General features: G+C 40.9%; 1 protein-coding gene across 1 annotated transcript in view; it reads left to right on the forward strand.

Moving 5' to 3' along the window:
* The window catches only part of LOC140641775 (melanoma inhibitory activity protein 2-like), a 31,251-nt gene extending 19,254 nt beyond the window's left edge, over positions 1-11,997 (forward strand). Inside the window, exon 3 of the mRNA XM_072842153.1 lies at positions 8,817-11,997. Coding sequence (XP_072698254.1) covers positions 10,320-11,792 — 1,473 coding nt within the window. The 5' untranslated portion in view covers positions 8,817-10,319 and the 3' untranslated portion in view covers positions 11,793-11,997. The remainder of the gene's footprint in view (positions 1-8,816) is intronic.
* Positions 11,998-12,827: the final 830 nt, after the last annotated feature.

A 12,827-nucleotide genomic window follows, 5' to 3' on the forward strand; every position in this document is an offset into this window, starting at 1 on the left:
CATGTCTTTTTTTTTTTTTCAAAACCATGTCTTTTGCAATCAAAGACAATTTTACTTCTTCTTTTTAGATTTGGATGCCTTTAATTTTCTCCCCTAGCTACCCTGGCTAGAACTTCCAGTACTATGTTGAATAGAATTTGTGAGAGGGAGTGTCCTTGCCTTGTTCCTGATCTTAGAAGAAATACTTTTAGCTTTTCACCATTGAGTATGATGTTAGCTGTAGGCTTGTCACATATGGTCTTTATTATGTTGAGGTACATTCCATCTATACCTAATTTACTGAGTTTTTATCATTAAAGAATGTTACCTTTTGTCAAATGCCTTTTCTTCATTCTATTGAGATAATCATATGATTTTTATTCCTCATTTTGTTACCAGACTGTGTCACATTTATGATTTGCATATGTTGAACCATCCTTGCATCCCAGGGTTAAATCCCACTTGATCTTGGTATCTAATCCTTTCAATGTACTATTGTATTTGGTTTTGGTTTCTTAGTATATTATTTGAAGATTTTTTTTGCAACTATGTTCAACAGAGATATTGATCTGTAATTTTTTTTTCTTGTAGTGTTCTTGTCTAGCTTGGTATCAGGCTAATGCTGACTTCATAAAATGAGAACAGAAGTGTTTCCTCATCAAGTTTTTAGAAGAGTTTGAGAAGAATTGGAATTTTGTTGTCTTTGGGCTTCCTAAATCTAAATGTCTTTCCCTTCATTTAAAAAGTTTTTAGCCATTATTTCTTTGAATAAGCTCCCTACTGCTTTCACTTTATCTTCTCCTTCTGGGATACATACAATTCATATATTGGTCCATTTTATACAGTTCCATAGGTCCCTTAAGCTATTTTCTTGGGTTTTTATTTTTATTTTTTTTCTTTGATGGATGATTTCCACTGGACTGTCTTTGAGTTCATTGATCCTTTCTTTCATTTGATCAAATCTGATTTTGAACCTCTCTATTGAATTTCTCAATGTAGTTTTTATTCCTTAGTTCTATGGTTTCTGTTGGTACTTTTAAATATTTTCTACCTCTTTGTTTAAATTCTCATTTTATTTATGCATTGCTCTCCTTACCTTAGTGAGCATCCTTATGACTGTTAACTTGAACTCTGTTAGGTAAACCACTCATCTCCATTTCATTAAGGTCAGTTCTTAGAAATTTTCTTACTCTATTCTTTATTATATATTCATTTTGTTCCTTCACTTAGATGGCAGCCATAGCAGGTGGGGTGCTAGCTGCATGGACAAGCTCTTTCTAGGGAGAAGCCAGAGATTTGGTCTTACTGTTGGAATGAGCTAGGGGAAGATGATGTTGACCACCAGCTCTCTCAGGTTCCTGGGTGGATCTCAGGGGGCTCCCACACACAGGCAGATCAGAAGCCTGATCTTCAGGCAACAGCTTAAAAAGTATGCAGTCAATTCCCTTCCAGGGTGAAATGAGAAGAGGGACAATTTTGTCAGTTCCCATTGCACTGAGCCCAAGGGTATATAGGTGCAGGGAGTACCCACATGACCATTTAAAAACTACTTCTTTATACCTGAAACTGATGTTACAAGTCAGGTATACCTCAACAACAACAAACTTCTTTGTTTTCTATGGTCCTGTGGAATTCATGAATGCAAGCTGTCTTGGCTATCAGAACTAGGTGACTTGAGGACCCATACCTTAGGTGGTAACCTTTAAAGTTGGGTGCTCGAAGTGTGATCCAAACTCTTCACTCCTCAGGAAGATGCTGGGAGTTGTGGTTCCATACTAAGTGTAAGGTTCTGTGCTGGGAGTAGGGTTTATGGCAAGACTGTGTCTCAGGCTTTCCTACCCATTTCAATGTGAGTGTTTTTTCAGTCACTTAATGTGTAGGACTCACTCAGATAGTTTCTGGATTTCTCCTAAAGGGAATTTCTTTGTGTATATCTGTATATTTGGTGCTTCGAGGGAGGAGAAATATTCAGGAACTGCCTAGGATACCATCTTGGTAATATCCACCTAATAATTTTCAAAATCTCTCATATTAAGCCCATAGAAATAACTTTGTAGTGTAACATAGCTTACTATAGGCCTTCTGCTTCTCCCTGCTCCATTCATCCTCTATCCTTCTCTGCTTTACTCAGTGCATCAAGAACTGACCTTTGTGGACTGCATCACATGGCTTCACTTCTTTGATTGGTTTGGTTGGGTTTAGTCAATGGGTAAAAAGTCAAAGGGCAAGAGGGAAGAGATGCTAGGGTAAATCTACACTTCTTCCCTGCCTATCAGGGACTGAGTCCCACTTAAATAACAACTCACCCCAATAGCTCTAGCACTCACTGGTCAATAGCATCATTTCCCACCCTTGTCCTTTCAGGCTTGGGTTGGTAACAGCTTCCCACTCTTGCTAGTCTCTGGGTCCCTCAACATCTTTTTTTTCATTTCTGTAGCACTTGCCACACCTCAGTAAATAAGCCCTTCATGAAATTCTCTTCTAAATGCCAGAAGAGTATACCTTTTGTTTTCTAAAGATTGACAAGTATATAAAAATATTTCATCATTAAATAAAAGTAAAATAAATAAAATGGCAAATAAATAAGAAATAAAATAGCATGTTACTTAATTTTTCATAAGACAAAGCTAAAAAGTTTAGTTTATATATGTTTTAAATGTAGGAAAAAAAAACTCCCAGTAAGTGCTATCAACCAATCAAACTATATTATCAATCATAAGGAGGAAATAATTAGTCCTATTAGTTTTCTTGATAGTGTTCATATCTGTCTTTCAAAAAAGAAATACTCATCCAGTACCTCTCCATTAAATAACTACTGAAATAAAATATTTTGTATTGTATTGGTTTGTGTATACTGTACTAAAAATAATAACAGATTATTTTGCAAATTATATTGGAATGGATAGACTTGGCTTTAATAATGCTACAATTATTACTTTTTTATTTTTATTTTTTCTAAGTTTTTATTTAAATTCTGGCTAGTTAACATACAGTGAAATATTAATTTCAAGTGTAGAACTTAGTGATTCATCACTTACATACAGCGCCTGGTGCTCATCACAAGTGCCCCCCTAATACCCATTGCCCATCCAACCTATCCCCCTTCCCAACTCCCCTTCAGTAACCATCAGTTTGCTCTCTATTAGTTAAAAATCTGTGTTTTGCTTTACCCCTCTTCCCTCCCATGTTCATTTGTTTTGTTTCTTAAATTCTGCATATGAGTGAAATCATATGCTATTTGTCTTTGTCTTTCTCTGACTGACTTATTTTGCTTAGCATAATACTCCCTAGCTCCATCCACATTATTGAAAATGGCAAGATTTCATTCTTTTTCATGGCTGAGTAATATTCTAATATATATGTATTCCATTCCAATATATATTATATATAATTGTATATAATACACACACACAAATATATAATGGTATATATACACACACACAACACCACATCTTCTTTATCCATTCATTGGTCAGTGGACATTTGGCCTCTTTCTATAATTTCACTATTATTGATAATGCTGCTATAAACATTGGGGTGCATGTATTTATTCGAATCAGTATTTTTATGTCCTTTGGGTAAATACTTAGTAATTCAATTGCTGATTTTATGGTAGTTTCATTTTTAGCTTTTTGAGGAGCCTCCATATTGTTTTCCCCAATGACTAAGGAAACCAGTTTGCATTCCCACCACCAGTGCAAGAGACTTCCCTTTTCATCACATCCTTGTCAGCCCCTATTGTTTCTTGTGTTATTGATTTTAGCATCCTGACAGGTGTGAGGTAATGTCTCATGGTGGTTTTGACTTGTATTTCCCTGATGATGAGTGATGTCGAGCATCTTTTCATGAATCTGCTAGCCATCTGTATGTGTTCTTTGGAAAAATGTTTATTTGTGTCTTCTGCCCATTTCTTAACTAGGCTATTTATTTGGGGGGTATTGAAGTTGATACGTCTTTATGGATTTTGAATAATAACCTTTTATCAGATATGTCATTTGCAAATATCTTCTCCCATTTACCAGGTTGCCTTTTAGTTTTGTTAATTGTTTCCTTGACTGTGCAGGAGCTTTTTATTTGGATGAAGTCCCAATAGTTCATTTTTGCTTTTGTTTCCTTTCCCTCAAGAGACATATCTAGTAAGAAGTTGCTACGGCTGATGTCACAGAGCTGCTACCTATGTTCTTCTCTAGGATTTTGATAGTTTCCTGTCTCACATTTATGTCTTTTATCCATTTTGAATTTATTTTTGTGCGTGGTGTGAGAAAGTGGTCCAGTTTTTATTTTTTGCATGTTACTGTCCAGTTTTCCCAACACCATTTGTTGAAAAGACTATCTTTTTCTCACCAAATATTCTTTCCTGCTTTGTTAAAGATTGACCATATAGTTGTGGGTTTATTTCTGGATTCTCTATTCCGTTCCACTGATCTCTGTGTCTATTTTTGTGCCAGTATCATACTGTCTTGTTCACTACAGCTTTGTAATATGACTTAAAGTCTGGAATTGTGATGCCCCCAGCTTTGCTTTTCTTTTTCAAGATTGCTTTAGCTATTGGGGGTCTGGTGATTCCATACAAATTTTAGGATTGTTTGTTCTAGTTCTGTGAAAAATGCTGTTGGTATTTTGATAGGAATTGCATTAAATGTATAGATTGCTTTGGGTGGTATAGACATTTTAATAATATTGGTTCTTCCCATCAACGAGCATGGAGTGTCTTTCCATTTCTTTGCATCCTCTTCATTTCTTTCATCAGTGTTTTATAGTTTTCAGAGTACAGATCTTTTACTTCTTTGGTTAGATTTATTGCAGGTATCTTATGAATGTTATAAAGAGAGACTTTTTTTTTTTTTTTTTGCAAAGAGAGACTTTTTAAAGCAGCAAGAAAGAAAAAAGAAGACAGTTACATACAAGGGAAGTCCATAAGGCTGTCATCTGATATTCAGCAGAAAATTTGCAGAAGGGAGTGGCATGATATATTCAAAGTGCTAAAAGGAAAAGCCTGCAACCAAGAATACTTTGTCTAGCAAGGGTATCATTCAGAATAGGAGAGATGAAGAATTTCCCAGACAGGGCAGCCCTGGTGGCGCAGCGGTTTAGCGCCGCCTGCAGCCCAGGGTGTGATCCTGGAGATCCAAGGATCGATCCAAGGATCGAGTCCCACATCGGGCTCCTTGCGTGGAGCCTGCTTCTCCCTCTGCCTGTGTCTCTGCCTCTGTGTGTGTGTGTCTCTCATGAATAAATAAAATCTTAAAAAAAAAAAGAAAAGAATTTCCCAGACAGATAAAAGTTAAAGGAGTTCATCACCAGTAAACCAACTTTATAATAAACACTAAAGAGGATTCTTTGAATGGAAAAAAAGCCATAATCAGGAGTAAGAAAATTATGAAAGGAAAAAAATATAGCAAATAAATACAAACATAATAAATGTAGTAGATTGATCACTTATAAAAACAGTACAGAAGTTAAAGCACAAAAGTAGGAAAATCAATTATATCTATAAAAATCAGACAAATGATCCCCAAAATTAAAGGATGTAAAGTATGACGCCATATATATATAAAACATGGGCAGGGGGAGCAGTAAAAATGTAATGCTTTTAGAATGGATTCAAACTTAAATGACCATCAACTTAATATAGACTGCTATTCACATACAGTGTTAAATACGAACTAAATGGTAGCCACAAATAAAAAACCTGTAATAAACATGCTAAATATTAGGAGAAAAGAATCCAAACATAGTACAAGAAAAATCCATCAAACCACAAGGAAAGAGAGCAAAAGAAGAACTATAAAAACAACCATAAAGCAAGTAACAAAATGACAATAAGTACATGCCTATCAGTAATTATTTTAAATATATATGAACCCAATGCTCCAGTCAAAATACATGGAGTCTATATAACATGCTACTATATTTCAGTGGATCAACAAGAAATTAATAGAGGAATTTTTTTAAATTCCTGGTAAAAAAATGAAAATGAAATAGTTAAATATCCTTGAGACACAGCAATAGCACTTCTAAGAGGGAAGGTTATAGCAATGCAAGCTCACCTCAAGAAACAAGAAAAACCTCAAATAAACAATCTTATTCTACACCTAAAGGAAGAAACAAGAAGAACAAACAAAACCCAAAGTTAGTAGAAGGGAGGAAATTATGAAGATCAAAGGGAAAATGAATGAAATAGAGACCAAACAAAACAGAAAAGATCAGTGAAACCAAGAGCTGGTTCTTGGAAAAGTTCAACAAAAGTGACTGTTTAACCAGACTCATCAAGAAAAAAAGAGCAATGACATAAATAAATAAAATTAGAAATGAAAGAATAGTACACTGATGCCACAAAAATGAAGGATTATAAGAGACCATTATGAAAAATTATATGCCAACAAATTGGACAACCTAGAAGAAATGGATAAATTCCCAGAATCATACAATTTTATAGGAATTAATAAAAAGAAATAGAGAATTTGAGCAGATTACTAGTAACAAAATTAAATCAGTATTCAAAAAATTCCCAACAAGCAAAACTCCAGTATCAGATGACTTCACAAGAAAATTCTACCAAACATTTAAGAAGAGTTAATCCCTATTCTTCTCAAATTATTCCCAAAATCATAATAGGAAAGAAATCTTCCCAAATTCATTCTATAAGGGCAGCATTACCCTGATACCAAAACTAGATAAAGATGCTACAAAAAAAGAAAATGAAAGGCCAATATCCCTAATCAACATAGATGTAAAATCTTCAACAAAATATTAGCAAACAGAATTTACTAATATAATTAAAATGCTCATTCACCATGATCAACTGGGATTTATTCCAGGGATGCAAAAATGGTTCAATATCCACATCAATTGATGTGGTACACCACATTAACAAAATGAAGGATAGAAACCATTTGAACTTAATAAGTGCAGAAAAAGCATTTGACAAAATTCAACATCTGTTCATGACAACACTCTAAACAAAGTAGATGTGGAGGAAACCTACCTCAACATAACCAATGCCCTATATGAAAAACCCACAGCTGATATCATACTCAATGATAAAAAAAAAAAAAAAAAACCTGAGAGCTTTTTCTCTAAGATCAGGAGCAGAACAAGGATGTCCACTCTCATCACTGTTATTCAACATAGTGCTGGAAGTCCTAGCCACAACAATCAGATGAGGAAGATAAATAAAAAGGATCCAAATTGGTAATAAAGTAGTAAAAATGTCACTATTTGCAGATGACCTGATACTATATAGAAAAAACCTCTAAGATACCACTGGAAAAAACTATTAGAACTAATAAATGAATTCAGTACATTTGCAGGATACAAAATTAATACAGCAAAATCTGTTGCAGTTCTATACACTAATAATGAAGTAGCATAAAGAGAAATTAAGAAAACAATCTCATTGACAATTGCATCAAAAGGAATAAAATACCAAGAAATGAATTTAATCAAGAAGATTAAGAACTGGAAACTATAAGCATTGACAAAAGCAATTGGAGATGACACAAGCAAATGGAAAGACATACCATGCTCATGGATAGAATTAATATTGTCAAAATGCCCATGGTACCCAAAACAATCTACAGATCCAGTGCAACCCCTATTATCAAAATACTAATAATATTTTTCACAGAACTAGAACAAATTATCTTGGAATTTGTATGGAAGTACAAAAGACCTTGAAAAGCCAATGGAATCTTGAAATATAACAAGAAATCTGGAGGTATCACAATCCCAGATGTCAAGCTATATTATAAAGCCTTAGTGATCAAAACAGTATGGTGCTGGCACAACAAAGACATAGATCAATGGAACAGAATAGAGAGCCCAGAAATAAACCCATCCTCATATGTCAATTAATCTACTACAAAGGAGGCAAGAGTATAGACAGTCTCTTTAACAAATGGTGCTGGGAAAACTGAACAGCTACATGCAGAGCTATAAAACTGGACCATTTTTTATACCATACACAAACATTAACTCAAAATAAATGAAAGCCCTAAATGTAAGACCTGAAATCATAAAACTCCTAGAATAAAACATGGCCAATAATCTTGTAGGCCTCAACCTTAGCAACATGTTTCTGGATATGTCTCCTTAGAGAAGTGAAAGTAAGGAAAAAAAACTAAAAAAGTGGGACTACGTCAAACTAAAAGGCTTTTGCACAGTAAGGAAAACCACCAGCAAAAGGAAAAGTCATGCTTACTGACTGGGAGAAGATATTTGCAAATAATTTATCTGATGATAGGGTAGTGTCCAAAATATATAATCAAATCATACATCTAAAACCAATCAAATAACAACAACAAATAATTCAATTTAAAAATGGGCAGAAGAACCCCAATGTTACAGCAGCAATGTCCACAATAGCCAAACTGTGGAAGGAGCCTCAGTGTCCATTGAAAGATGAATGGATAAAGAAGATGTGGTCTATGTATACAATGGAATATTACTCAGCCATTAGAAACGACAAATACCCACCATTTGCTTCGATGTGGATGGAACTGGAGGGTATTATGCTGAGTGAAGTAAGTCAATCAGAGAAGGACAATCATTATATGGTCTCATTCATTTGGGGAATATAAGAAATAGTGAAAGGGGATGAAGGGGAAAGGAGAGAAAATGAGTGAAAATATCAGTGAGGGTGACAGAACATGGGAGACTCCTAACTCTAGGAAACGAACAAGGGGTGGAAGGGGAGGTGGGCGAGGGGATGGGGTGACTGGGTGACGGGCACTGAGAGGGGCAATGACGGGATGAGCACTGGGTGTTAAAGCTATATGTTGGCAAATTAAACTCCAATAAAAAAATAAATTAAAACAATTTTTTTTAATGGGCAGAAGATGTGAACAGACATTTCTCCAAAGGACATGCAGGTGGCCAGCAGACACATGAAAAGATGCTCAGCATCACTCATCCTCAGGGAAATAGAAGTCAAAACTACAATGAGATATATTCACCTCCTGTGCAAGAAGACAGAAAGAGGTTCCGGGTGCAGGAGGCAGAACCAAGGAAGGAGGAGGCAGCACCAGGCTTATTCTGGGCAGTGAAACTCTTCCTATGACACCATCGTGGTGGATGAACATGTTATGCTTTTGTCAAACTCACTGAACTACATGACACAAGTGTGAAACCGACCCAAAACCATGAACACTAGCTGATAATGATGAGTCAATACTGATCCATCGAGTGTAAGGGATGTAGCTCTCTAATGCAAGATGATGTCCTAACGTCTGAGGAAGTAAAGTGGTAGATGGCAACACTCTGTACTTCCCACTCAATTTCCCTTTAAACCTAAAACTGCTGTTATGAACAGTCTCCTGACAAAGAAAGGGAGAGACACCTCTCACATTGGCCTCTGCCTCCCTCCTCCCTCAGCCCCAACGGGGCAGACCCTCTCCTGCATGCCTGGGGCCCCTGCAGGACACCCCCGTGGCCTCAGCCAGAGCTTCTCTCATGTCTTCTGCAGACGGGATTCTGGGGACGAGACCCTCACAGTCCAGGGATGGGTCAGGAGGCTCTGAACCTGGGTCTCTCCTAGAGACAGGAGGACAGGGAGATGTGACTGAACCAAAAGAGAGGTGGCAAATTCAGGTGGAGAGGTCCCAGCCCTGTGCAGAGGCCACTCCTGAAGATGACTCAGTGAACTGAGACTGTCCCCAGGGACACTTGGAGAAGGATGCATTGAGGATGGCAGGGCTGCATAAGGAAGGAGGGTGGGTCACTGTGTCACTCCCAGAGCAGTGGATCTCCCCCTCTAGGGACACTTGGATTAAATATAGAATACAGGCTGCTCCCAGTTCCAGGATTGTCTTGTGTATTGCTACACCTAGAAATCCAGGCTCTTGGTTGTTACCTCTGGGGACACCCTGCCATCCAGAGCACCAGCTCCTGGGCATCTACCAACGACAAGGACAGACGGAGCCTCAGACGGGGAGATCCGGGACTTTTGTAGCAGGACCAGGCTTCTGTGAATGGTGGAAATGAGCCTCACCCAGGGACAGGTTCCCCAAGCCTGACACATGAGCCGAGGAAGGGAATGGCCTGGCCCTGCCATGGGCCCCCAGGAGTACCATAGGGCCAGCTGGGCTGAGAGAGCCTCGAGCTACAGGCTGCAGCCAGCCATGCATATCCCGCATGCACACAAAGTAAAGTGAGCAGAGCCAAGGCAGGCAGCGGGCTCTTCTAGCACCAGGGTCCCCTCCCCCGCCCGGCTGATGTCAGCCCTGGTTGCTTGGTGCTGGTTTGTGTTGAGGACAAACTCTCCTCAGGGTTCCAAATGACCACTTGTGGCCCACAGGACCCTGGTGACCAGGGGCACAGCTGTGAGTCCCTTGGCAGACATGGAGGGCCAGCTGGCGGCCCCCGAAATGCCCCCACAGCTGGTCCTGGAGCAGCTGTGGGCTGCCCTGCTGGAGATGTACGAAAGCATGGCCTATGTGCCAGGAATCTCTGAGTTTCTCTGGGACATCCTGGTTTGCACCATGGTGGTGGTGTTCCTAGTAACAAGTCAGCACAGTTTAAGGAGAGTAATAGGACAGCTTGGGAGGCAGTGTGCTCAGGTCAGAGTGACTGGGAAAGGCGTGGAGGGGAGGAGACCAGCGACCCAAGCCCCTGAAGCCCTCACATCACCTGTGGGGGTGGCCAGTCCTCCCACATTAGAAATCCTCCCTCTGGCCGCCCCGAATGGAAATCCCAGCCGGTCTTCAGTGGAGCACACAACACAACTGCTTACAGAAGGCTGGTCAAGCCGGCCTGCTAACCTTTCCCAGGTGAATGACAGACATCCCACCTCTGGAGCACCACAGGACCCTGGAAGACCCCCAGGGAGGAAAACAGGTGGCTCCAAGGTCAGCCCCGATGGGCAGGGACGTCCAGACTCACTAATGCAAGACCTGGCCAGCCACAGGTGCAGAATGCAGGCAGAGGTGGAGAAAGCCAGGCCGCAGCTCCTGAGTCCAGAAGGGCAGCAGGCCGCCAGTGAGGACAGGGGCCAAGTCCTCCCCCTGGGCCAGACCATGCTGAAGATGCTGCACCTGCTGGAGCTCATCAGACATCACATGGACGGCGGGGGAACAGTGGGGAGCAGGGAGGTGGAGACCCAGGTGGGTCCCATGCATCTGTCAGCTGTCCTTCCCCTGGGCACCCCTGCCGATGGCGACTGCCAAGGGTCCCTGCACGGCCCCGATGCACAGAAAGAAGAGCTGTCCAGGGAACTGATGCAGGAAAATCAGAGGATCGGAGGGCTCACGGGACAGATAACATATCTCCAAGCCGAGGAAGTGTCCATGCTCATGGAAAATGCCCAGCTGGAAAGTGAAATTCAGAAGCTCCAGGTGAAGCTCCAGAGGCAGCCTGAGATGAGTGAGGAACACATTCACCGACTGGAGAGAAAGTGGGCTGAGGAGGAAAAGCAGTGCGTGGAAATGGAGAGGCAACTTCCCAAGGTGCACAAGAGACTGACCATCACCTGTCAGATCCGCAACCTCTACAAGAAGATGGCCGAGGACCTGTGCAGAGAACTGCAGAGAACCACCTTCTCCCATGAGCAGGAGGACCTCCTGTGGCAGAGGAGGGCTTGGGAGAGCCAGCGGGCCGCTCTGTCAGCGGAGAGAAAGCTCCACGAGCTGAGGAGACAAAGCCACCAGCTCAGGCAGAGGCTTGCCCACATCTCCAGGGCCAGGGTCCAGCCTGTCCCATGGGGACCTCGTGCACCTGCTGCTGCTCCTGCAGCCCCCAGACGCCCACGAGGGCTCCAGGGCCCCCTGCGTCCCCAGGTGCCCCAGCAGAGAGCAGGGGAGCGCCTGCAGGTCTGACCCGGCTTCCCAGCAACTGGGCCCTGGACGCCCACCTCCAGGACACAACAGCTCCCGTGCTCCCCCTACCCCAAGCCATGCCTAGTGCTCTTTTAGGTTAGCTCAACCCAGTTATTTATTAGGGAATGCTATACAGCTTTTAGTGCCATTTTCTAGAGCACATGAGTGTGACATGGTATTTCTCAACAAATGTTTGGTAAACACAGGTCTTGAGTGTGTTATTTCCAGATCGTGTGACTCCTAGAGCTGCACAACCTAAGTATTGTGCGTAAGTTCTGACACAAAGACCGTATTTCTGTGACCATCCATGACATCTGATCTGGATGGGGACATTGGCAACAAATCCCAAATTGTTCTGTTCTTACAAAAATTTTTTTTATTATTTTATTTATTTATTCATGAGAGACACAGAGAGAGAGGCAGAGACACAGGCAGAGGAGAAGCAGGCTCCTTGCGGGGAGTTGGATGCAGGACTCGATCCCAGGACCCCAGGATCATGTCCTGAGCCAAAGGCAGATGCTCAACCACAGAGCCACCTAGGCATCCCTATTCTTACGAATCTTTATACATAAACATTCCTACCTAAATTTTGATATTTTAAAAGAGAATGCAAAAAAAGATACGCAAGAAAACCACTCCATCCCAGCTTCATGCTGTGATTGGTTTAGTGTTTCCATTCACAGATTAGTTTAGGGTAGTTGACTGTGTGCAAGCATTTGTTTCTTACCTTGAATACTCTGACACCGTGTTGTCTTAAGAAATAGAGGTTTTTGTGTGTGTAACCAAACCTGAACTTAATGCAGCCAAACATTTTTCCCTAATGACAAACACATGCACACACAACGAAGACACAGGGCACTGTTGCCGTTATGTCAGTAGCTGAGAAATAGGGAAAAGTAAAGAGAGCAATCAGTCTTGAAAAGACCTTAGAGGGATCCCTGGGTGGTTCAGCGGTTTGACGTCTGCCTTTGGCCCAGGGCGTGATCCTGGAGTCCCGGGATCGAGTCCCACGTCGGGCTCCCGGCATGGAGCCTG

The sequence above is a fragment of the Canis lupus genome, chromosome 1 (assembly GCF_048164855.1).
Source record: "Canis lupus baileyi chromosome 1, mCanLup2.hap1, whole genome shotgun sequence".
Taxonomy (NCBI): domain Eukaryota; kingdom Metazoa; phylum Chordata; class Mammalia; order Carnivora; family Canidae; genus Canis; species Canis lupus.